Genomic DNA, 23379 nt, shown 5'->3' with positions numbered 1-23379 from the left:
GTGCTATGTGCCTACAAGTACTGAGATTATTATTATTTTGTTTAAGTCATGAAGTCACTGGCTGCTCCTGATCCTGGGGTCTTACAATGATCTGAAGAAAATTCAGATAAGAACAAAGTTAGACCACTTTCCCCAGGGGGTGAACATTCAGTACTGTGCCCTTCCAGACAAGAACATGAGCCTATCCCCATCCTTGGATCTGGAATGATGAGTCCCCAGTAAATGCCACTATCTCGTAGACCTCACAGAAATCCTAAGATTCAGAATTGGGCAAGGACCCTTTAAGGAGCACAGTTGGCTCATTCAAGGAGGTGGGGCCTAATGCAAAACAGGTCTTGCCTACCTTTATAAGACCTCAGATGGCTTCAGCTCCCTGCTAAGACAACATATTTACATGGCTTAATCAGCAGGGCCCATTGGGAGCTTTCGAAGGTCCTGATTTCTGCTTTGAGAGACCTGCCTTAACTTTGATGACCTGCCCTATTATGTCTTTGATTTTGCCCAAATGGACTAGACCTGATCCTACAAGCCTCAATAGAATGGTATACTGGGTGTCTTTAATCAAGTCACTGTTTCCTTAGCCTCAGTGCCACAACTGTAAGATGGGGATATTACAGGCCTACCATACAGAGGTTGTTTAATGAAATAATGCTAGTAAAGAACTTTTATCCCTAAGAGGAAAATATGAAAAATTATATTAGTATGGGTAATAATGCTAATTCCAAAATATTTTGCATAGGAACCAACAATGAAGAGAGAGTAAGAGTGGAACTATAAATACTACATCAGTAGAATGGAACTGATGTAGTATTTACAGTAGCAGAAAGAAATTTCCTTGTGCAAAATATATATCCTCATCACCAACTCTTCTCAGAAATGTTTCAATTAAAAGCCACTGGAAATATATCTTCTGTCATGATGATTTACATCTTTGAGTGATTATGCCACCTGCAAAGAGTTATTAAGAGCACCCATTATGAGAAGAATTCATTTATCTTTTAAATAAATCCGTCATAGTCTCATAAAATTTCTGCAAATAGGGAAATGTCTAAAAACTAGGCATATGACCCTCATTGGATATGCACACTACATCTCTTTGTAAGCAGAAGATACAACTGGAATTTGTACTGTTCCTGTATGCTGATGATTATTCCATGGAATGTTCCCCGTGCCCCCTTTTCATATTTATCTGTACCTTATTTCAGAATACACACTTCATACTTTACAACAGACATAAGCATGCTAAAGGATATTTTTGGATTCCATGATTCTACAACTTGATTCTTCAGAAGAAACATTCTTCAGTTGCAATCAACATTCATTATGTATTAACTACACAGTTTTATTACGCACATTGATTGTAAAATATCGTACAGTGAACAGCTCAGTATAAACAGTGTCTCAAAGCATTTTATTTTTTAATGTGGTGTCTTAAAGATTTGCCCTGATTCATTCTTCCATACATAAAGATAAGCAGAACTAGAAAAAGAAGGTCTCTGCTGTATATAATCTTCCACACTACATGCTACAGCTTCCTCTAAACAAATTGGAACTGCTGAAGTACTTTCCATAAAATGGCAAGTGATTTATTTCATATTTCCAATATATATTTTCTTTAAAGTGCCTCTGAGATTTAGGGGGCGACATTTCTTCCCCCATGACTCATCCACCATGAATCTCTCCTTCATGAAACTATGTCAGAAGTAAAAAGTGATACTCAATGAAGGGATATGAAGGCTGACAAGATCATATCCACTATTGTATTCACAGGAAGAGAGAACTGGCCCTAGAAACAGCCAGACTGCATGGAAGAATGTGACAGATTTCTCTGCTGCTTCCATTTACAGAGGGGTTGTGTACTCCCCAAATCGGATACGCGCTGATAGATTCAGCACATTGTTGCTACATATTTCACTGTAAAACACGGAGTGCTAACAGTGAGAGTAATGGACGCTCCTTGAACATGGCAGTGCTGCAGCAAAACCATTACAGGAACGTGTTACCCGGGTAGGCTTTTCTTCTTGTAGCATCCCCCTTTAGATGAACATTTCTTCAAAATGCGGTGATTTATATACACTGTCGCCATTATGCTGCAGAGGTTATAGGGTTTTCTGAGACAGCATGCACAATCATGTAATTGCAATATTACTGAAGCATTTATTCCAATTGACAATCATGTCTGTAGCACACTGCTGGCTCATAAACCTCTTTAAAATGCCTTTCCTCTCTAGTTGCATGTTCTGAGCGCAAAGAAGAAGCTGCATTCAGCCCAATAAAGTCCCTTACCAGGAAAGATACTGGGGTCTTGCAATAGCTCTAAATGAGGAAGCAAGCACTTCTGGCTGACCCAAAATGAGATAACAGTATATATTTTATAACATGAACAGTGCTAAAAAGACAAGTCCAACTGGAGTAGACATTTCATGTTGGACCTATTCAAACAGAGCAGGCCTACTGCAAACAAATGATTTCTCATTCATAACAGTGTCTCTGTGTTAGCTAGTAGCTGTGGCACAGGAGCAGAGCAAATCCCTAGCTATCACCACCTCCATAACACTGATGTCTACCCACAGACTTCTTTTAATCTGCGGAGAAGTTTCACAGCAGATTCTTTTACCCATTGCTGAATGATTGATATAATTATTCTAGGCAGATGCACATGTTAGGGCTGGGATTCTTTTTTTAATTCTAAAAATAAATTATGCTACAAATATTCCTTGCCAATATTTACAAGGTTTAGGCTTTCTTCCAACCAGACTAACATATGGCATAATAATTATAAATAAGAGATCAGGCAGCCAATGATGGGAATGACTTCTGCTTGAGACCCCGGAGAGCTGCTGCCAGTCAGAATGGACAACACTGAGCTAGACAGAAAAATAGTCTGATCTGGCAAAAGGCAGCTTCCCCCAAAAGGATGCTCTTCTGCATACTAAATGGGATCTGAAGCTGCCCAAGAGCACAGTGTTCCTGTGTGGATCCCATTAACTCAATAGGATGTACACAGCAAAACATCTTGACTGGGTGTGCCCTATAATGATCTGGTGTGTGTGTGTTACATGATAACGTTTACTTTTTTGGTATCCAACTCAAAATATTCACAATGTCATGGGATCAACCAGCACAATATTCACACAGATCTCCAATTACAACAGAGTTGGTAGGAATTAATAATGGTGCTGAAATTCCATTAGAAGACGAAAGTGCTGCTCTCCTTTCATTTAAAGAGATGCATCTAGATATGAAGTCAATCCACATCCAGTGAATAGATGAGAAAATCAATTCTAATGCACATTGAGTACATCCATGATTTTTTAAAGGGACTAACCTAGGTGCACAACGGATGGCAATTTAGGGCTTTGCTTGAGCAAGTGGCCACAAATAGAAGCATATGTTAGCCATGAGACATTATGCACAATCTATAGAAATCTTTGGAGGGGGCAAAGGAGGTCTTTTTCTAGCTATTTGGTTTTCAAGTTTTGAAATATAGTGGGTGGTATGCGCAACCATAACGTTACCCTAATTAGAAGCATTTTAGTGGAAAGGCCTAGTGAAGCATGGAAAACATTCACCTGCAGAATTTTGCTGATTTTTGTAAAACTTTTAAGAGAGGTTAACAACACTTTAAATAAAGCCATTCAACCGATACAGAAGAAATTAAGAGCTTTCTAAAGAGAACAGCATGCTTAAAACCTGCATAAAAATAACAATAAACACAAATGTCAATATGCCTACTTTTAACTACAGTGAACCTTATATACCGTTGCTCCTCAGAAGAAAAGGGTGGTGTATGATGCTCAGCCTGAGCCAAGTCTATTTCATTCGATTCCTAGTAGGAAGGAACAGGTGAGATTTTGAGCCTTCTGACAGTCTGAATGAGAGATACTGTAAAATAGCTTCAGAAAGTCAGGAGGGTAGGAGTTTTGGTGCGTGTTCTGAATGTGATCTGCTACTCAAAAGGAACAGGGATTTGAACAAAAAGGTCAGATTGAAGAAAGTATGCCAAAAAAGAAAAAAAAACCACAAAAAAACCCTGCCTAACTGCAGGCTTAGCTGAGCCCTCTTAGGAAATACATTCCCTGTAAAGTGAGACAGTGGTGCTCCTGCAATTAAAAACTTGAAGCATGATACACTAGCCCATCAAAGTGAATATCGGAATGCCTGGGCATTACACCCAGTTAAGGACTCTGAACAGTAAAGCCAGGCTGGACAAACGTTAAGCTCCTGGACCATTATTACACATCAATGGAAACAGCCCAAAAGATTCATTTTATTTGTTACAGAGCAGGTGACTTGCACCAGTGTTACTAAAAGCTGCAGCTGTGGTCATAGACCTCAGGTCCTTGCCAAGATCAAACACGCAACTATTGCAAAGCCGACTACAGAGAAGTCTATTTCTAAAAGCTCCTCTGGCAGCACATCTTGGTACCAATTTTAAAGGGGACGTCTCACGAAATGCAACGTAGGCTGCTGCACCCCTATAGCTTCTCGCCCAGTCAACTGGGCTTACTTCTGGGTAGAGATGTACAGAATTGAGCTGTAGGCTCCCTCATGCTTGTTGCATAATGAGAGAAGGCTTTTGCTAGGACACAACCCACCGCAACCTTCTATAATTACAGAACTGACAGTATCATACCTAAAAAAGCCTTGAAAGGAAGGGTTGCTTCCCTTTCCCTCCGGCCTCCTCTCAAGATGAATAGGCATTTAACACTCGCCCTCCTTCAAAGGGAATCTTTACATAGAAATCAAAGTTTTCCGAAGATGAGCAGCACATGGCTTCAAAGTCCAGGCCATATTGACAGTTCCATTTGAGGGAGATGGTGTGTGCGTGTGTGGGGGGGGGGGGGAATTACCGTTAGGATCCCATTCATTGACAGACTACTTATCTGCAAGTGGAAACAGAATGGACCTGTATTCCTTGAAGTTCAAGTCAACTCTTGTTTCAATATTTAATGAAAGGTAGCAATGGAGCAGTTCCCTGCTTTTCTCGTGTATCCCTGCATAGCCCCTAAGGCTGCATTCAAACTCTGGCCAAGGCTCCCGAGTTCCCAAGCCCGGGTAAGATTAGATCACCCTTTGCATTTTCTTGCATACTAGTTCTCCGCACAGCCCGGCGCTAAGTCGCGGCTCTCTGCTGCATCTCTCCAAGCGAGCTCTCTCCGTGGTGCGGTGCTACATTACTTCTACACAAGAACACACTTCTCAGCTCCATCACGTTCCTAGGGGCGATGCAGCCAGTTTAGCTAAACCTGAGGTTTCCATCAAAACAAAACTGCACGAAGATTTTACATTGTGCTCGAGGATGCCTGAAGGATTTTCGAACCTCACTGGGGACGGCGGGGGGGGGGCGACGACAGATCCAGATCACGGTGTGTGCGTGTGTGTGTGAGAGAGAGAGAGAGGGAGGTGGGGGTGGGGGGAAGTATCCAGGAGAGAGCTCTGCAAAGCAAGCATTATTTCTCTTCTCCCGGAATCCAACGCACACGGCTTTCACTGGGAAGGCTAAAAATAGTTATACGGAGACTTCACAATCCGAAGCCGTCCGGCTTGGGGGCTCCTATGTTATTGAATTAAGTTTGCCTCCAACTTCCCACGCTTCGGCGGCAGGCGACCCACAGGTTCGTTGCGGGGGGACGACGCGAGGGGGCTGGCTCGATCCTCACCCCCACTATCATCATCATCATCATCATCATCGTCAACAGTTGGAACGAAGCTGCGCGCAACGCAGCCAGCGGCGCTCTCGGAAGACAATGGGACGGCCCTTCGCATCGGCAGCGTGGGTTGCCTGGGTTGGCTTCTCGGGGGTAAGTCGGGCTGCAAAATGTTCTTGCAGCGGTGAACAGACCTGGCCGCCCGCCCGCCCCCCTTCCCCGCCGCCAAATCCCCGTGTTTAAACCCTCAGCCCCTGGTACAGATCGAGAAGATGCGAAGCCGGAGTAGGAAAGGACGGACTTACCAAAATACATGATGTTTCTCATGAATCATGCAGTCGGGATCCCACCGCGCTGTGCCGTTCAGCACGAGCTCCCGCCGCCGGCTGCTAGGCAAAGCAGAGCGAGCCCCGTTCATTCTACATGCTGTGGAAATTTCCCAGCCTCGGAGAGCGAGCGAGCGAGCGAGGAGCCTCCTTGGGATCAGGGCTTGGAAAGCAGCCTTCTCCCTGATACAATCCCTCTCTGCCTTAGCATTGACTCTGGCTGCATGCTGCACTGCCCATTCTTACTGTAATCTGACTCCTCCTTGTGATGTCCTTGCTGTGCCTGTGTGACATCAGGACGATGAGTACTACAAGCACATTTCTTCTCTCTCTCTCTCCCTCTCCCTCTCCCTCTCCCTCTCCCTCTCCCTCTCCCTCTCCCTCTCCCTCTCCCTCTCCCCCTCCCCCTCCCCCTCCCCCTCTCTCCCTCTCTCCCTCCCTCTCCCTCCCTCTCCCCTCTCTCTCTCTCTCTCTCTCTCTCTCTCTCTCTCTCTCTCTCCCACCCCACTCCAAAGGCTCTTCCTTTCCGTGGATCTTGCTAATGCCCCGAGGGAAAGATACCCTCCCCTCTTACTGAACGACACCCTCTCCCTACACACACACACCCCACACAAGCAATTTGGCATCGAATAAAGCCAGATACATAGAGGGGGGGAGAGGAACGGGGGATGTAGAGACAAAGCTGGTATTGTTTAACGTACTTCATACACCCCTCCCCTCCCCCTCACTAAGGGATGGGTGGTGGGGGTGGTAGGTTGCTGTGTGTACTGTGCCGACAGAACCAGCTAGATGCCAGTGGAGAAAGCATGGAGTGCATAGTGGTCTATCTGTAAAGAAAGAGGTCTGGGGGCACACAACTGCCTGCAAGGTATTACTTGCCTACAACCATAAGGGGAAAGAACTGGCTGTGGAACATAGGAGTGGTGGTCTAAAGAAGGCTCATCTACACCAAGCAGAATATTCCACTATGAAAGCGGTATATAAAAGGCAGGATTTAATGCTTTATAGTGGTACTGAAGTGCACTGACAACTGTTGGGGCCCATGACACATCTACACCAAGCAGGATATAACACTATGAAAGCGATATATGTTATATGTCAATGGGCCCCAACAGTTGTCAGAGCACTTCAATACCGCTATAAAGCAATAGTGTGGCTCCTGCCTTTTATATACCACTTTCACAGTGCAATATCCTGTTTGGTGTAGATGAGCCCTCTGTTTGTGCTCAGAGTCAGCCTGTATCCCAGTTAATAATATCTGAAGGGGTATCTGAAACAAAATGTGAATGGTGAAACCAGCGAAGTGCTCCTATTCAGGGTTCCTGCCAATCGTGCCCTTTTACATGGTACTCTATTCTGCCCCCTATTTTTCATCTCCCCACAACAATCACTCAGCATTCTGTGCCCACTGAGCATGCTCAGTCATAATTGGGCTTTTGGGGAGGGTGTTAGGCTTGCCCCTCATTTTTGGTACTTCTACAAACCTTGAGGTCCTTCTTGAATGTTGGGGATGCAGTTTCAGCACTCAGAGAATGAGATCGCTATTACTATACAGGCTATGTGAGCCCTGGAGAAAAGTTCTGAAACAGTTTTGGCAACTCTTGGCTTGCATTAAACCCATGCATATATAATTTTAACATTTTTTAAAAAAATTATTTGGAATAAATACATAATTACATTTCCCACCTAAGCCCTGAATGAATTACCTCTTTGTCATCACAATAATAGGCACGCACACACTGGTAGATGACACCACAAATACATTCATATTGGCAAGCCCAGACCTCTTTATTCATAATTAATGAAAAGAAGGGGAAAGAGGGTTGTAATGAGGACTGGAACCTTTCATCACAAGTTCCCCAATTTTCACAGAGTAAGCAGCATTGATATGCGGACAGAGGAGGAGGAGGTTGTCTTTCCTGTGTGACAAATGTGATATCTCAGACCAGTTTACACATGATCTGAGACCCTACTGCAACTGGCATTTTAGGTAGGAGGTAGGCAGTCTCTGAGGACAGAGATCAAAGATGCAGATACTCAAATGCACTCTTACTTGTAAGAGGAGATGTTCCAGGTCAGATTTGACACAAATTGACAAGACAGCATGTGGAAGACTGCACTGCCTATGTCCACAGGACGTTGTTTTCCATTATGATCAATGTAAATTCTTTGGGTAGCAATATCAGTTTCAGATAGAGTTCTTACATGAGCACGAAAATTAAAAGTAAAGCACACAGAGAAGTGTTTATCTCTTTTAAATAGGATTTAATAGGATGAATGCTTTATTTCATTGGAAAGAGGATGACAGATATAATACACTTAAAGCTCAACTCGTTAGCCTTAAAAAAAAAAGCCTATGAAATAAACCCTGCTTAAAGGAGTCCAGTTGTTTAACCCTGCAATGAAAGGACCACAAACACCCTAGGGGAAGGGCAGTCATGGGGCTTATAAACTCAACAGGGCAAGATACATGTATAGAGCTTGTCATGTATCATTTACCTGGCTGGAATAAAAGATTTCAGGGAAAGAAAGGAAGAATATATAGCACCTTCACTATATCCATCAAGTGAAGTATAAAAATGCATTGGTTTTAAATTCAGGTGAGGCAGTGGCACCATCTAAGTATCAAACAGTGAATTTCCACTGATACCACACCTTGCCTCTCATCTCAAGCACTGGTGAGGAAATAACAGACATTTATGATGGGGTGGTATTTAGGCTAGAAACGTGAGTTCCCCATTAGTATATGCAGAAGCATTCCTTAAACCTTTTACTAAGGGCCAAGTGACACGTTACTTTGGAGACAGAGCTAGCAGCTTCTTACCCTAAAGCAAGTGCGGGGGACCCCAATCTGGATGGGGACCATAGAATGGGGGCGAGGGGATTTCACTCTTTGCATCCCCCAATGTAGTCCCTGTCCAAACTGGGGGGGGGGGAACACCTGTCATTTTCATTGCCAAAAAGTGATTTATTTGTCTTAACCCGTGGATGGATTAGTTCAGGGCCTGGAGGCTGATTTCAACCTTGTTTTGACCCTGATATAATAAATGCCCTTAGCTCTTTGCACTGTTTTGCCCACAAGATTCTCACAGCCCTATGCATGAGGAATCCAACCCATCATTTTTATTTATTTATCTATTGCATTTTTATACCGCTCAATAGCCGAAGCTCTCTGGGCAATTCACAAAAATTATAGTCTGGCTTCTAGTCAAGAAATCATGAGTTGATTACAATCTTGTGTGACACACATAATTGAGATATTTAAGATCTCTAGGACCCAGCAAATTGATAGTCCAAATAAAGGCTAGAACAAAATGTATGTCTGGGTGTGTGCACAGACATGCACATGGACACACAACTGAGAGTTATCTGTGCACATTTGGTCTGGCGCATACTGTTTCCAGACAACATACTCTTTGGAGACAACAATGACAATCCTCAACTCATATAGCGATATTTATATTCCTTTAAATATGGCCAAAGGGTGCAATTTGAGTGAAAGACAAAGAAACCTTGCTGGTTGTACAAAGACTCTGGCTCTGACCAATGATGGGGCCACGGCTTAGCTGCCTCATCTAGTAGTCCAGTCCAACTTTCTGACTATTCTCGCCTTATGCTGCATCTGGTTTCACCATCACTCCTCTCTTCAGTCTGTTTCCTATATTCATGATAACTACCTCTGTATGTATTATTTGGTGGAGAACTTGCTGCTCCATGAAAGCCGCTGCTTTCACCCAGACTCGGGGAGTTCAGGAACTTCCCCTACTGCCATAGGCCAACAATAGCTCTGAATTCATACACGCAGCACATGTGAACCATAAGTCTAGCAACAAGAACCACCCTCTCCTCCACACACTCCTGCTATTAAACTAGGCTCCATGCTATACCACACCCTGTCAGGCAATCTTTTTGAAGGGTGAGGTATAAATTGCTTCCATAAGGGCTGGGCAGTGTCCCCACACTTCCCTCCATCGCCAAAATTAATGGCAGCAAAAACATTGCCAGTTTGCTGCTGAAAATTGCTTAGCAAACCCAACTCATCCAAATCCCAATTATTTTTGAGCGAGATTTGGATGTTTTAGGCTTCCTTAGCAGGTTACTGCTCATGCAGTGCAGCTTGGAAGGCAGGGTTTGTGTGAAAATGGTATCTGGACCCTCCAAAGTTGGCTTAAATCAAGCGGTGGGCAACCTACCCCCTTCAGCAAAAGCATTCTGCAAACTATCAGTTCAGACCTGTCTCAAGAGCGGTCTGTCCCTCTCCCAGCAGCCTGCTGGGTGAGAAGAGGGAAGGGCGTGTCAGGGAGAGAGAGAGACAGACAGAAACTGACTCGTTTTTGTCTTTGGATCCACTCACCCCCCTGACTTCAGCCCTAGCCACATGTAGCCCCTGACAGATTACCCCCAAGGAAATGTGGCCCTTGACAGAAAAAAGGTCCCCCAACCCTTGCTTAAACAAACAAACAAACCATAGTTTATCAGGCCAAAATTAGCTGAGCACCTGTGCACTCTTCATTTTTCTCTCTCCTCTTCCCTCATGAGTCTGGGCATGGCTAGACAAGGGCTTATCACAGGGATCACCTTGGGTTCATCCCTGTGCGTCCACATTCCTACTTTTTCCGTGGACTTGGGATGATCCCAAGACCGCAGAATGTGTTGCTCGCTGTCGCTGGTATGTCCTGGCTTCTCGCGAGTAACTGCGAGGAGCTGGGACCCGGGCATGGGGCACAGAGCTCCTCAGAGCTCTGTTCCCATTGGGGTGGGGTGGGAGAGCAGTAGGGTTTTTTTTCTTAAAAAACTCACATTTTGTGCAGGAGCACTCCTGCGTGTCTCTCCAAATGAAAAAACCACACAAAATTGCAGGCGCAACATCCTCTTTTTCCTGGGACGTTGCGCGCCGCGTGTAGATGCGGTTGACGATCTCGCAATCATAAAACCATGAGATCGTCATCCTCCAACCCCCTCATCCAGCCATGCCCTCTGTGTTCAATACTGAGATTGTAACTTGTTTAAACTAGTTTCACATTACTTTCAAACCTGGAAATTGTGGTTTAATCCCTGTTTACTAACCAGGCTATGAAATTAGGATTTGACTCTGCTTTCATATCCTGGTTAGAAAGCAGGGATTAAAGGATAATAACCCAATTTGAATGTAACAGAAAACTGGTTCAAACAAGTCACCATTTCAAATCCAAAACCAGGTACATGAATGGAGGGTCAATGAGTGAGGCACTTGGCTTGTTCTTGAGCTGATGATCATACTTTATTGCCCCCAAATTATTTATTTATTTTATTTATTTTATTAATTACATTTCTATACCACCCAATAGCCGGTGCTCTCTGGCTGGTTCACAATTATTACATCTTAATCATTCTTTGAAACGTAAGCCGCTGAAAATATGCTATATATCCCATTATCTAAGTAAAGACAACATCCTTGCAAAGTATGCCAGTATTATTATCCCCACTGAGTTGGGTCCCATTGAATACAATGGATACCGAGGGGATGGTAGTTTGCCTAGGACATCTATCTATCTATCTATCTATCTATTTTGCATATTTATTTATTTATTTGAAGTATTTTTATGGCACTCCTCAGCCAAAAAGCCCCACAGAGTGGCTTACATATAATCAATGAAATACAATAGTCCCTCCCCATAGGCTTATAATCTAAAAAAAACATAACAAGTGAGGAAGAAGGGATGGGGAGGGAAGAGGAGGAAGAAATTAATTCCTTCAACAGGGCTGGTAGAATGGCCCTGCTTTCCTGCTGCCACCTCCCTCACTACAGCCTGCTAAAATGGCTGCTTTTGGTGGCAGTTGAGGGAGGAGGAGCCTTCATGAGGGAGGCCTTTCAGAGGGGCTGGTGGAATGGCTCTGCTCTCCCTCTCCAATATTAAACCAGTTCATGGCTGATGTAATATTTGAACAGGAACTTTCTGACTCAGAGTTTCCACTGTTACTCTGGCTCTTTATAAACTTGTGATATGTTATCCAAGCCCATTTTCTTAACTGGCATACTCTGAAAGGGTTTTGCTAAAATTAGTCAAATAATTCTCATTTTACCCTCAAGGATGTATACATCCTTCCACACATGCACACATCACATGCACAAAATCCAAATTCTGTAGCTAGGGAATTCAAATTCTATAATCTTACACAAATCAAAAATTTTGTTTACTAAATTTAGATGTCCTCCCATCAACACGTATTCTCTAGATGGCTTACAGAATAAAAACCAATACAGATACATTAAAATACAATATAAAATAATTAGGAACAAAAAATAGCATAAACAAATTAGGAAAAAAAACAATGAGAAGCTCAGATTTTAAAAACCCAATAAACAGGCAGAGCCCAATGTTTACTTAAAACGAAAGTGAATAAAAAGCACTTCACACTTTGCCTGTTTTATATAATGTGTTGACGCTGTTCAGACAACACACTAAGCCATGGTGGTTAAGCATTTTGAACCAAACATTGTGGCTTAGCGTATTATGTAAACCATGACTTAAGTGTGCTGTGTGAATGATTCATAACCATGGTGGCTACATAACCATGGTTTAAACACGCTCACTAGCCATTTGCTGCAAAAGGGTTAGTGGATTAACCAGGGCATAGTGTGTTGTCTGAATGGGTCCACTGTTTCAGTGAGTTAGTTTTTTTTGCTTTGGTTTTTAAAGGACTGTTTTGGCAAGGACATAAAGGTATAGCAAAGGGGAAATTCAAAGAAACAGATTTGATTCCCAACAAATTTCAGAAGGACAAAATCTATAGCTCCATCAGAGGGATAGAGAACTAATTAAATCACCAGTAGCACAATCTCTAGTGGATAGTCAGCAGCTGCTGAACTCAGAGGCTGCTGAGTATCCAGAGCAAGAGAACAGCAGAAGCATACCCCTCCAATCCAGAAGAAGAAATTCCACCTTTCATGGGGGGAAGATCTAAGGTCCTCTCTTCGGAGGGCCCAAAACCGTCTTGGTCAGCCCCAGGCTTCCCAGAAGTGTCTTGTTCCCCAAGGACAGTTGGCTCATCTTGTCACCTGAAGAGGATTTCAAGATTAAAATTACCAAGGCCCAATCCCCATTTTACAATTTAACAAATGTCCAATAAAGGCATCCAGAGATTTTGTAAACAAATCAAATCAAAAATATATTCCCCATTAACAGTTTCGGGTGGCTGTCTTCATTGAAGTTATGAAACATACAAAAAGGAAGTCAGCAGCCTCTCCTCCTGGCAAACACCCACAAAACAAATTGAATGCAACTCTGAGCCAGATTCTATATTTGTTTACACCTCTGCATCCCCACATCAATTTACAAAAGGCTTTAAATGTTCATCTATGCTTGAGCCAAGTTTTGCTTTCTCGGTGGAGTTACATAAATGTAAGCAGAAACAGAATTTAGTCTTAGCAATCAGTCAATGGTGTGTTCCAAACACGTGGCACTTTAAGAAGCAGCTTCCAAGATCACATTCTTAAAATGCATGTTTGGAAGCAGCCAGAAAATGGTCTTAATACGTATTATCTATTTATTTCATTTATATCCCATGTTTCCTTCCAAAAGCTCAAAGCAGTGTACTGGTTCTCTCCTCCCCACACCATTTTATACTTACCATAATCCTATGAGGTAGGTTAGGCTGAATTGGTGACTGTCTCAAGAACACTTGGTGAGTTTCATGCCTAAGTGGGGACCTAAATCTAGGGTGACCATATGAAAAGGAGGACAGGGCTCCTGTATCTTTAACAGATGTATTGAAAAGGAAATTTCAGCAGGTGTCATTTGTATATATGGGGAACCTGGGGAAATTTCCTCTTCATCACAACAGTTAAAGCTGCAGGTGCCCTGCCTTGCTTGTAAATAAAACTCTGTCTTATTTACATCCAAGTCATACTAAAATCCCATGCATGCTTATGATTCAGTAAACCACATTGAACAGAGATAGACTTACTAAAATGGGGTTTACTGAAACGTAAGCATGCATGGGATTTTAGTATGACTTGGATGTAAATGCAGTTGAAAGCAATGGGATTTACTCTTGAGGAAGGGAACCAGCAGATCTCTATTTTTATAAACTTGGGAGATGCACAGCTTCAAATGATCAAAGGAAAGGAAAAGCGATCCATCGCACTTGTGAACTTCCAGGAAAAGCATTTGGGGGGGGGGGGAATTTAAAAAAATCCTAAAAAATCAAGGGATGGACTGATATTATTCAGACTTGGCATGCTGAAAGCTCTACTTAAGAGCTATCAATGTGCCAATTTTTATCTCTTTATCTTTAAAAATAAGGGAGCTGAGGGCAAGGAGGATGCATTTTTCACATTTCTTTTAAGGTGAAAATGTACCCCTGGTCACACCTACTCAGGAGTAAGAACATAGTTAAATGGGACCTCTCTCCCTCCCCCTTCACAGTTGAGTGGAGAACTACACTGCCCTCCCCTTTTGTTAGTAAGACCACCCTTAGACACACATGCCTCAACAAAGACTGGGATGGTCGATAGAATGCAACCACAGAAATACATGGGAGGGAGGAGAGCATTTATTTCACAGGGAGAGAAAATAATCCAGACTTTCCCTGCTCCAAAAAGAAATGAAACATGGAGAGGAAGAAGTGAAATGAGTGCAGGACATAGACGTCATATGAGTATCGGGCTGCAAAACTGCATACCAGGCATGAGGAGTGTGCAATAAATTGCTGGTGTGATGGATGAAAAGATCAGTGCAATGTGCAGCTCACCATGGGGAAGCCCCCGCTTTTTTTTGGCAATAGACACATTGCTGATTGTGTAAGGAAGGAGCACTTGAAGTAGTGGCAGTGGTCAGTATTAACAAGTTCTGGGTATTGTGGGTATTAACAAGTAATATCATACCTGCCAGTTGAAAAGAAAGGCAGCTATCATATTTTTATTTCTATTTTCTTCATGGACTTGATTTCACTTTTTGTCTTATGAATGCTATAGCTCTGCAGTTCTTTGTACAGTGCGATGGTTCAAAGCAAAGGGTCCCCAACACACTTTAGTAATGAATTCACACCTTATCCTCTTTTCTAAAGTTCACCCCAACTGATGGCTCACGCATTGCTCCATACTAAGAATAAAAATGTCACTTTCAGGCATAGCTACTACAACCATTGATTAATATTTAATAAAATTAATGTGCCTGTTAAACTCTCGAGGTTTCCTGGAAACCTCTCCTCCACTTTTGAAACCTCGCAGGAGGCAAACAATAATAGATCCATATTCAGTTGCTTACTGGTCAGCTATAATGAATTTCAATTTGAGAAGCTGGTAAGACAGCTTTCTGCGAATGTGGGCAACAGTGTATCCAGGGCCCCTTTTGTTGGCAGAAATGTAATAATGTGCAACAAAAGACACAGCGTGAGAAAACATTATCAGTTTAGATGCCTTGTGCGGAAGGTTAAAAGATCTTGCACAGTTGAGAGGTTTCCAATTTTTCTTAAAATACATTCATCTTTTGGCCCAAAACAGTGATTGGGGAGCAATATAACAGAAAACAAACAAGGATGAACAAGCAATATCATATTTAATCTTTGTGTTTGCTATTTTCTATCCCTTTCCATCCCTGTCGCCATCTAGCGTGAAAATACCACTAAAGGCTAACTGAAATTAATACTAAGAAAACTTAAGTGTTGATGGATCATGGACATTTTTTTCCTTTTAAAAAAGCCAGCTTTGTGAAAGGAACCATCTACAACAATGTGAAGAGCCAAAAGTGATTGAAAGTGTTTCCAAGTGTGGGGAATCTTGAGCCTCAAGTCAAACACAGTTAAGTGCCCTGGCTAGATATATTCTTTGAAAACATCTGGATTTGTTTAGAAGAACCTGTCCCTTTACTGCAGAAATATATATTCTTAAGTAAAGGATTTGGCAGGCAATTATACTATGCATGTACTTGTGGTACAATCCACTCATATGAATGTACCACCTCAGACTTCACATAGGGAAACATTCATTTTCAAATGCTTCTATATTAAAAACAATGCACATAAAATATTTTCTGTGTATTTCATCAAAATTGTATTATTTATTTATATTTCTATACGACCCCATGGCTGACGCTCTCTGAGCAGTTCACAGAACCTTAAAATACAATATAAAATATAAAAGCTTAAAACTACAATATAAAAATACAACCAGAATAAAACCTAGCAGCAATAAGAGATTCAAAGTACAGATTTAAGAAACATGTTTAAAATATCAGAGCTAAAAGATTTGGATGCTAAAACGCTAAATTACTGGGAAAATAAAAAGGTCTTCACTTAGTGCCCAAAGGAGTGCAATGCAGGTGCGTGGCAACCTTCTCTAGGGAGCTCATTCCTCAGGTGAAAAGGCCTCTCTTCCTGGTAGCCACCTGCCTCACTTCTTTTAGCAGGGGCTCCTGGAGAAGGATGCCATCTTACCCCATCTACAATATGTTACCCCATGTGTAAAGCTAACCTGTCAGGTAGAGGACTTGGATCTCCTCATATTTTCTTTTCAAAAAACAAGCAAACACCAGTTGAGACTGGTTCTGTAGCACAGAGCAAGGGATGATCTAAACAGCTCTGATCAAAATTATTTGCCCTCCTACAGCTACCATTAGCTAAGTAGGGGAAACATATAGGTACCCTTATTGTGCTTGTATGCTTTCCCCTCCAAAGCTAATAGCATCCAATGCTATGCTCACAATGATAACAAAGCTACTTTGATTTTGTTTTTTGTGTTTGTTTTTCCACCTCGTTTTTAAGGTAACTCCACCCCACATCCCCAAAGAAACTTTGCCTACCCCCAAAGATGGAACCAATATTCAGGTGGCAATTTCAACCCACCTGTCCCTTCCCAAAGATAATGAACAAGTCTGGGCCTAATAATTTGTGTCAGTGCTAGTTTAGAATGGCATGATAAGAGCTTGCTGGTGTACCTTAAAGAAACAAATGCTAGATCCACTTCCTGAATGGCATTGTCTTTTCATTGCTGTGTTTTTTAAAATACTCACAAGAGCTCTTAACAGGGCTTTCCTGACCTCGCTGGACAAAACTACCAAATGTGGTGGGGACTTTTTCGTTTGTGTTTTACCCTTGAATCAGAAGTGTCAGTTCTAGAAATCTGCAATATTTGTCACCATGAATACTATTTAACTGCAGCAGTACCCAAAGGAACTCTGTACAGCCGCTTGTGAATACGACTGGAGGGACTTAATTAATCTTCCTGTCACTTCCATGATGCTTTTCATTAGTTTAGCTGCTATCTGATCAACTGGCCCTTTCTCTATTGGAAATGGCTTTCCAGAACCTGTTTCAGAGTCATTTTCAAGAGGTAAACAAAGACTCACCTTTGACGCACAGAGTCTTTGCAAGTCTTAGCCATGCAGACTTTATCAGTTCAATTATACTTCATGCAGCAGCTTTACTACATCTGTAACAATACGGAGTTTTCAACAGGAGATTTGAGAACTATGGAAATAACTAATATTGAAAGATGCAAGGATTTTTTTAAAAAAATAAAAAGAGCCCCCCCCATCCCTTTAATTAAATATTCATCACAGGAAGTATCCCCCCACCCTTTAAAAACCCTGCTAAAATTGTCCTTTTCGATAATTATGCCTGCTGTGTCTCACTTCCATTCCAGTTCACATTCACAAAAAAGAAAGTCCTTTAGCAATGTGTACTGAAGAAAATTTGAAGCAGGTAGAGCTAATGCCACATAAGTAAAATAAAGGAGACCAAATTATATGTCCATCTCACAGTTCAATTTAAACCCATATAAACACACCTATTTCACACAAGACAAACATGCAGTAATCTGTCAACACTGTTGTGTCAGATATGACCTTCATCACTCCCTGTAGCAATGGAGGTCTTCACAATCATTAATGGATTTTTAGTTTCCCAATGCTCCTGTAAGGTAGGGAAGCATTATCTCTGTGGTACAGATGACTGACCGATACACACAGCAGATTAAAAACAGTGGTAGGCTATACCATCATTTAACTCTCCCAAGTCCTTCAAAACAACTCCACATGGAAGAATACCATAGCTCAACACAATAAACCTAACAACTGGGAATTTTCATCTGTGAGGCGTTAGTTGCCTTTGAGCACTCTCACCATGCCATGAGATTTATGTGAACACAGAATTATTAGTGCATATGGGAAAGTAGAGGGTGGTGTTTGTAATACAGATGAGCTTTTCAACTTATGTAAAACTTGCATTCACATTTCAAAGTTATCGAGGCTGCAATCTCATAGCCAGTTTCCTCAAAGTAAGCCCCATTAAACTCAATGGGAGCTACCTTTGAGTAGACATGCATAGCATGTTTCCATGGCTGCCTGCCCCTACATTAAAACCTTTAATGGGGGCCCTTCTTTGGATGCTTTCACCATCTGATGTGCAGGTGTCGATTACAGGAGAAACGGCCTACCCAGTGGTGGCACCCCAACAGTGTAATTATCTACTCAGGGAGGCTTCTCTGGCATCTACCTTGACATCATTCCAGTACCAGGAAATTCTCCAGGCTTTTGAAGCTTTGGGTAGGTTGACCATATGAAAAGGACGACAGGGCTCCTGTATCTTTAATAGTTGCATAGAAAAGGGAATTTCCGCAGGTGTCATTTGTATATATGGAGAACCTGGTGAAATTCCCTCTTCATCACAACAGTTAAAGTGCAGTAGCTATACTAGAGTGACCAGATTTAAAAGAGGGCAGGGCACCTGCAGCTTTAACTGTTGTGATGAAGAGGAAATTTCACCAGGTGTTGCATGCATACAAATGACACCTGCTGAAATTCCCTTTTCAATACAACTGTTAAAGATACAGGAGCCCTGTCCTCCTTTTCCTATGGTCACCCTATTGTACATTCTCCACTGAATCTGATCCTTGCAACCAGATCTTAATATGTTTGGTCAAAACTAATTTCCATTGGCTACAATAGAACTTATTCCCAAGTAAGTATGCATGGATTGTAGCCTAAGACAATTACACCTGCCTTCAAAACAAAGAAAGACACAGAACAAAATTCTGCTGAAGACATTCTATAAATGTCATTACCAGCATTCACTATTGACAGGAGTAAAATGTATACATTTATTGTAAACTCTGATTTTTTAAAAAAATTTTTAATGCTTTCACCTTCTGGTACAAACGGACTGGCTACCTTGCATGGTATCAATAATATTCAAAACCATTCCTAACTCATTTAGAATAATTAACTTGAAAAGAAGAACATGTGCCTTTTGGCCTCTAATTTTGAACGTTATTTGCATAGTAAAATGCTTCTCTATGTCTGTGCAGCACTGTCTACTTATATCCTATCACACACTTTCCTTTTGAAGTTTGATGCATCCAAATTTAATTACGACTTCTGAAAATACTCTGCCACTATTTTTTTTGTCTATTTAGTAACTCTATCTGTTTGCCTTGAACAGCATTTTAAAAAGTGTGTCTTAAACACTGCCTACCTTCCTTTCACTTCTTGTGGTAAATTAGTTGCACAATGTGTCACTTAAATGCAAAACTTCCCAAATGCATAATGAACATAATTATAAGCACTAATGTGAGAAGCCTAATTTTTGAAAATGTTCCACAGCTGCCTGTCCCCATCTAATTTGCTGTCCTTAAGCTTCATCCCACGTACCTGCTTCCCTCGGATTATCCCCGTAGTGCTAAGCTACTGGGCGACAGTGATCCTTTGCACACCAGGAAGTGAGTTGAAGTGGGGAAATGTAAAAAATCATTAAAAAAATCAATGGATGACCCAATTCAATTCAAATTTGGTATGCTTAAAGCTCTCCTAATATCTATTACTGTGCCAATTTTGGTGTCTTTATCTTTAAAGCTTATGGAGGTGTAAGCATTTCTTTAAAATCCTGCTCCTGTGCCCCAGCGGCGGCTCGGAAGATACGCTCAAAATGTAGGGGCTAAATACAGCGAATCTTTTTTGCTTTATTGCACAATTAAGGCAGGATGCATGGGAGTACTTCACAATCAAAGCAGATTATAAGGTGGAAAACTTCTGAGTCCTTTGCATGTGATTTGCAGTGATTGCACAGTATAGCGCTGGTGCGATAAAGCTCCTTTTCTTAGGTGGATTGCTGGTAGCATAACAGGGTTGGTTGGTATCTAATGATGAAAAGATAGTTGAGAAGCTCTCTGTGTGGTATGTTTTTTTCAATGAGATACTGGATCAGATGTTACATTCCCCATGAGACTATTGTGGAGAGGGTGCACAGCATGGAGAAGACTCTGAATGACTAAACTGCACCAGTCACCATTCTGCAGCTGCAGCTCAAATCTTTGTTAATGAAAAGCAAACAAAAAATGGAGAGCAGAAATAAGGAATAGATGGACTCAGCTACAGAAGAGCCTTCTCCAGTTCCTTCATAGCTTCCATCTTTTCTTCCCTTCTTCCTTATAAAACCAGCAAAAGGGTTGTATACCAATTTGCATATATGTTTCTATACTGTTTTATAATTTTGGGACATCATGTTTGATATATGTCATTATATTTTAACTCTTTGATGGAAGCCCCCTTGGGAAGGCATTTACCCTAAATTTAGATAGCATGCAAAGCCTTGGTTAATCCACTAATCCTTGTGCAGTATATGGTTAGTAAGCATGTTTAAATCATGGTTATGTAGCCACCATGGTTAACACGACATGCTAAGTCCTGGCTCACATAATGTTTAGCTCAAAATGCTTAACCACTATGGCTTAGTGTGTCGTCTGAACAGGGTCATTAAGAAATAAACAGCTCCGAGGGCAAAGTTTCCAATAGCTGCTTCTACACATAGGCAGCTGTGCCTCCCTGAAGGGTTTCCCAGACTTCTCACACACTGTTTTCAGATCAGATGCCCCTTCCTGAAGTGGTCCCTACTACTCTCTGCATCTATGAATGAGCTTTCTACAGGAGCATGCTGCTTGCCAGTGATTGTTTAGCCTTATCTACTTCAACCTGTTGTTCTCCAGATGTGTTCCACTACAATTCCCAGCATCTCCAGTCAGCATTGCTGGCTGGGGGATGCTGGAAGTTGTAGTCCATCACATCTGGGGCTGCTCTACTTCCTTACAGGCTACACTTGTCACGACACTCCTGTGACTTGCCAAGGACTGCAGTAACGTCAACAGCCTCAAGACCTCAAAGCAACGATAGCTGCCAACAGAAGCAGGTTCCCAGCCCAACGTCTCCAACAGCACAGCTGGAAACCTGGTTGCTGAGGCTCCTCCTGGGATACTTCACACAAGATGAGATTTCCTATATGGAACTCAATTCTCTGTAGGGAACCGTGTGAATCTTGTGCGGTAAGTGCACCTGCCTCGGTTTTGCTATGCAGATACACTTTCTTCTATGTTTATATTGTATGCACACGTGTGCTTCTGAACAACATGAACAATTTCTGGCACCTGTTATACCAAAGTAATTTCACTCCATAGCAGAAGAGTGATTGCATTTGAGATTAATAAACTTTGTAGTTAGTGGGAATAGACTTTTAGTTCTAATCCTCTTCTTGTCGCATATAACTTTGTCAGACAAATCTCTTTGGTAATTAACTATCCCAAAGAGTATCAATCCAAAGAAAAATATTTGCATAAGAAAATGCAAGAAAACGGGTTCAGCCAATTTTGTGTTATACAACCAAGGAAGCACAAAAAGAGCATTTGCTCTGAAAAAATGAGTTGAGTACACATCACTCAACAATGAATATACTTTATTAATTCAAATCTGAGGAGTGTTTAACTGAAGGAGGGCAAACAATTCAAAAAGAAAGTACAAATTCAAATTCCTGCTGTAGTTTCAAAAGCTTAGTAAGAGTACCTTGGTTTCAGGTGCAGATACCCACAAACCTTTTTTAAGCTAGGATACTTAAACATACTTTTTAGTGACATTTTCTGTATGAGAAGAGTGCATATTATGAACCCTCACATCAAGCATTCTGCAGTTAAGTACCAAGGGAATATTTCTCTTAAGGCCACTTCAGTTTAGAGCACATCTAGTAGAAATGAGGCAGCCCCAGAGGTACTTAGCAGAACTGAGAAGTATCTAAGTAGTCCAAAAATGCTCAGTTTCTGTGGGAAAAACAAATTAACAGACAACCACTCTGTCTTGTCTTACTCCTCATACTGCAATGTCCCTCATACTGCATAGGGTTACTCATTGTACTCTAGAGTGCTGCTCCCCATTTACTATTGCTGCCATATTGGCCCCATGGGTTCAGCAACAAGAAATAAATTAATATAATATATCACATGGACCAACACTATTCTAAACAAGTAAGACTTACAGGCTGATCCTACTGACTTGCAGAGTAATAGCCACAGTAATACTTAATTTCCAACACAGAAGCAGGGTCTTCTGGCTCCTTTATAAGTAGAACAAATTAAAAGTCAGACCAGTTCCAGGGTACTTCCAATTTGGAAGGCTCATACTTCTCTGTTCAACATGTCAGTGCATAGGTCCAAAGTGCACACTTACTTGGAAGATTAAATTTATTTACTTTCAAATAAATTTGAAAAAGAATGCATTCAGTAAGAATTAAAACCAGAGTTTGTAGTACTCATAGTTAGCTGGGGAATGCTGGGAGTTATAGGATTTTTTCCTGTCTAAACATGCATAGCATTGCACCCTTAAGTAACACAATTGTGGCTTCACTTATGAGTAAATATGGCACAACTAATACTGAGCCAAAAATATTGAGTTTTGATTTCACTGTTTTCCAAACCTTCCTCCTCCCAGTTAAATAGCTTTCAAGGGCTCCCTCAAAATCTAGACATAAAAGAGCTATGCAAAACATCAAGGGGGGAATTTTAAGACTGTGGAAAGTTCTTTGCCATGAGAACAAGGGAGGTGTACCACCTCTTGTCTAGTCCACGAGTATCAAGTTCAGGGATGTGCCCTGAGCAGAATAACGAAAGTTCAGACAGAGCAGACCTTTATAAAGTCACCTTCCAGACCATGTGAATAAATCCTTATTTATCCCAAATGTGCATTATGTCACCTTTTTTCATATATGCACTTTTTTTTCTGCACCAGAGAACTTGTTTGAATGGCTGGGCTCTGAACAATGAAAGAAGTCGTCGACCCACTCTGCAAATGCTTCTACTCCTGTTTCATGGTTCCTGCGCAGATGCCAATGGAAGGTGGAACAGGGTGACCATATGAAAAGGAGGACAGGGTTCCTGTATCTTTAACAGTTGTGTAGAAAAGGGAATTTCAGCAGGTGTCATTTGTAGGCATGCAGCACCTGGTGAAATTCCCTCTTCATCACCACAGTTAAAGCTGCAGGAGCCCTGCCCTCTTTTGTATCTGCTCATGCTAGTCAGGGCTCCTGTAGCTTTAACTGTGGTGATGAAGAGGGAATTTCACCAGGTTCTCCATGCATACATGACACCTGCTGAAATTCCCTTTTCAATA

At 41.7% G+C, this 23379-nt stretch overlaps 1 protein-coding gene across 5 annotated transcripts in view; it reads right to left on the bottom strand.

The window, feature by feature from the left end:
* The window catches only part of ZNF385D (zinc finger protein 385D), a 379934-nt gene that overhangs the window by 208792 nt on the left and 147763 nt on the right, over positions 1–23379 (bottom strand). For 3 of the 5 annotated variants that reach the window (XM_063128350.1, XM_063128360.1, XM_063128369.1), the window contains exon 1: positions 5957–6297. The exons of the other annotated variants lie outside the window; for them this stretch is intronic. In XM_063128350.1, coding sequence (XP_062984420.1) covers positions 5957–5978 — 22 coding nt within the window. In that variant the 5' untranslated portion in view covers positions 5979–6297. Of the gene's footprint in view, positions 1–5956; positions 6298–23379 lie in introns of those variants that run through there. 5 annotated transcript variants of the gene reach the window in all.

This window comes from Elgaria multicarinata, chromosome 1 (genome assembly GCF_023053635.1).
Source record: "Elgaria multicarinata webbii isolate HBS135686 ecotype San Diego chromosome 1, rElgMul1.1.pri, whole genome shotgun sequence".
In the NCBI taxonomy this organism is placed as follows: Eukaryota; Metazoa; Chordata; class Lepidosauria; order Squamata; family Anguidae; genus Elgaria; species Elgaria multicarinata.
The sequence above is the reverse complement of the archived record's forward strand: the minus strand, read 5'-3'. Positions and strand labels throughout refer to the sequence as shown.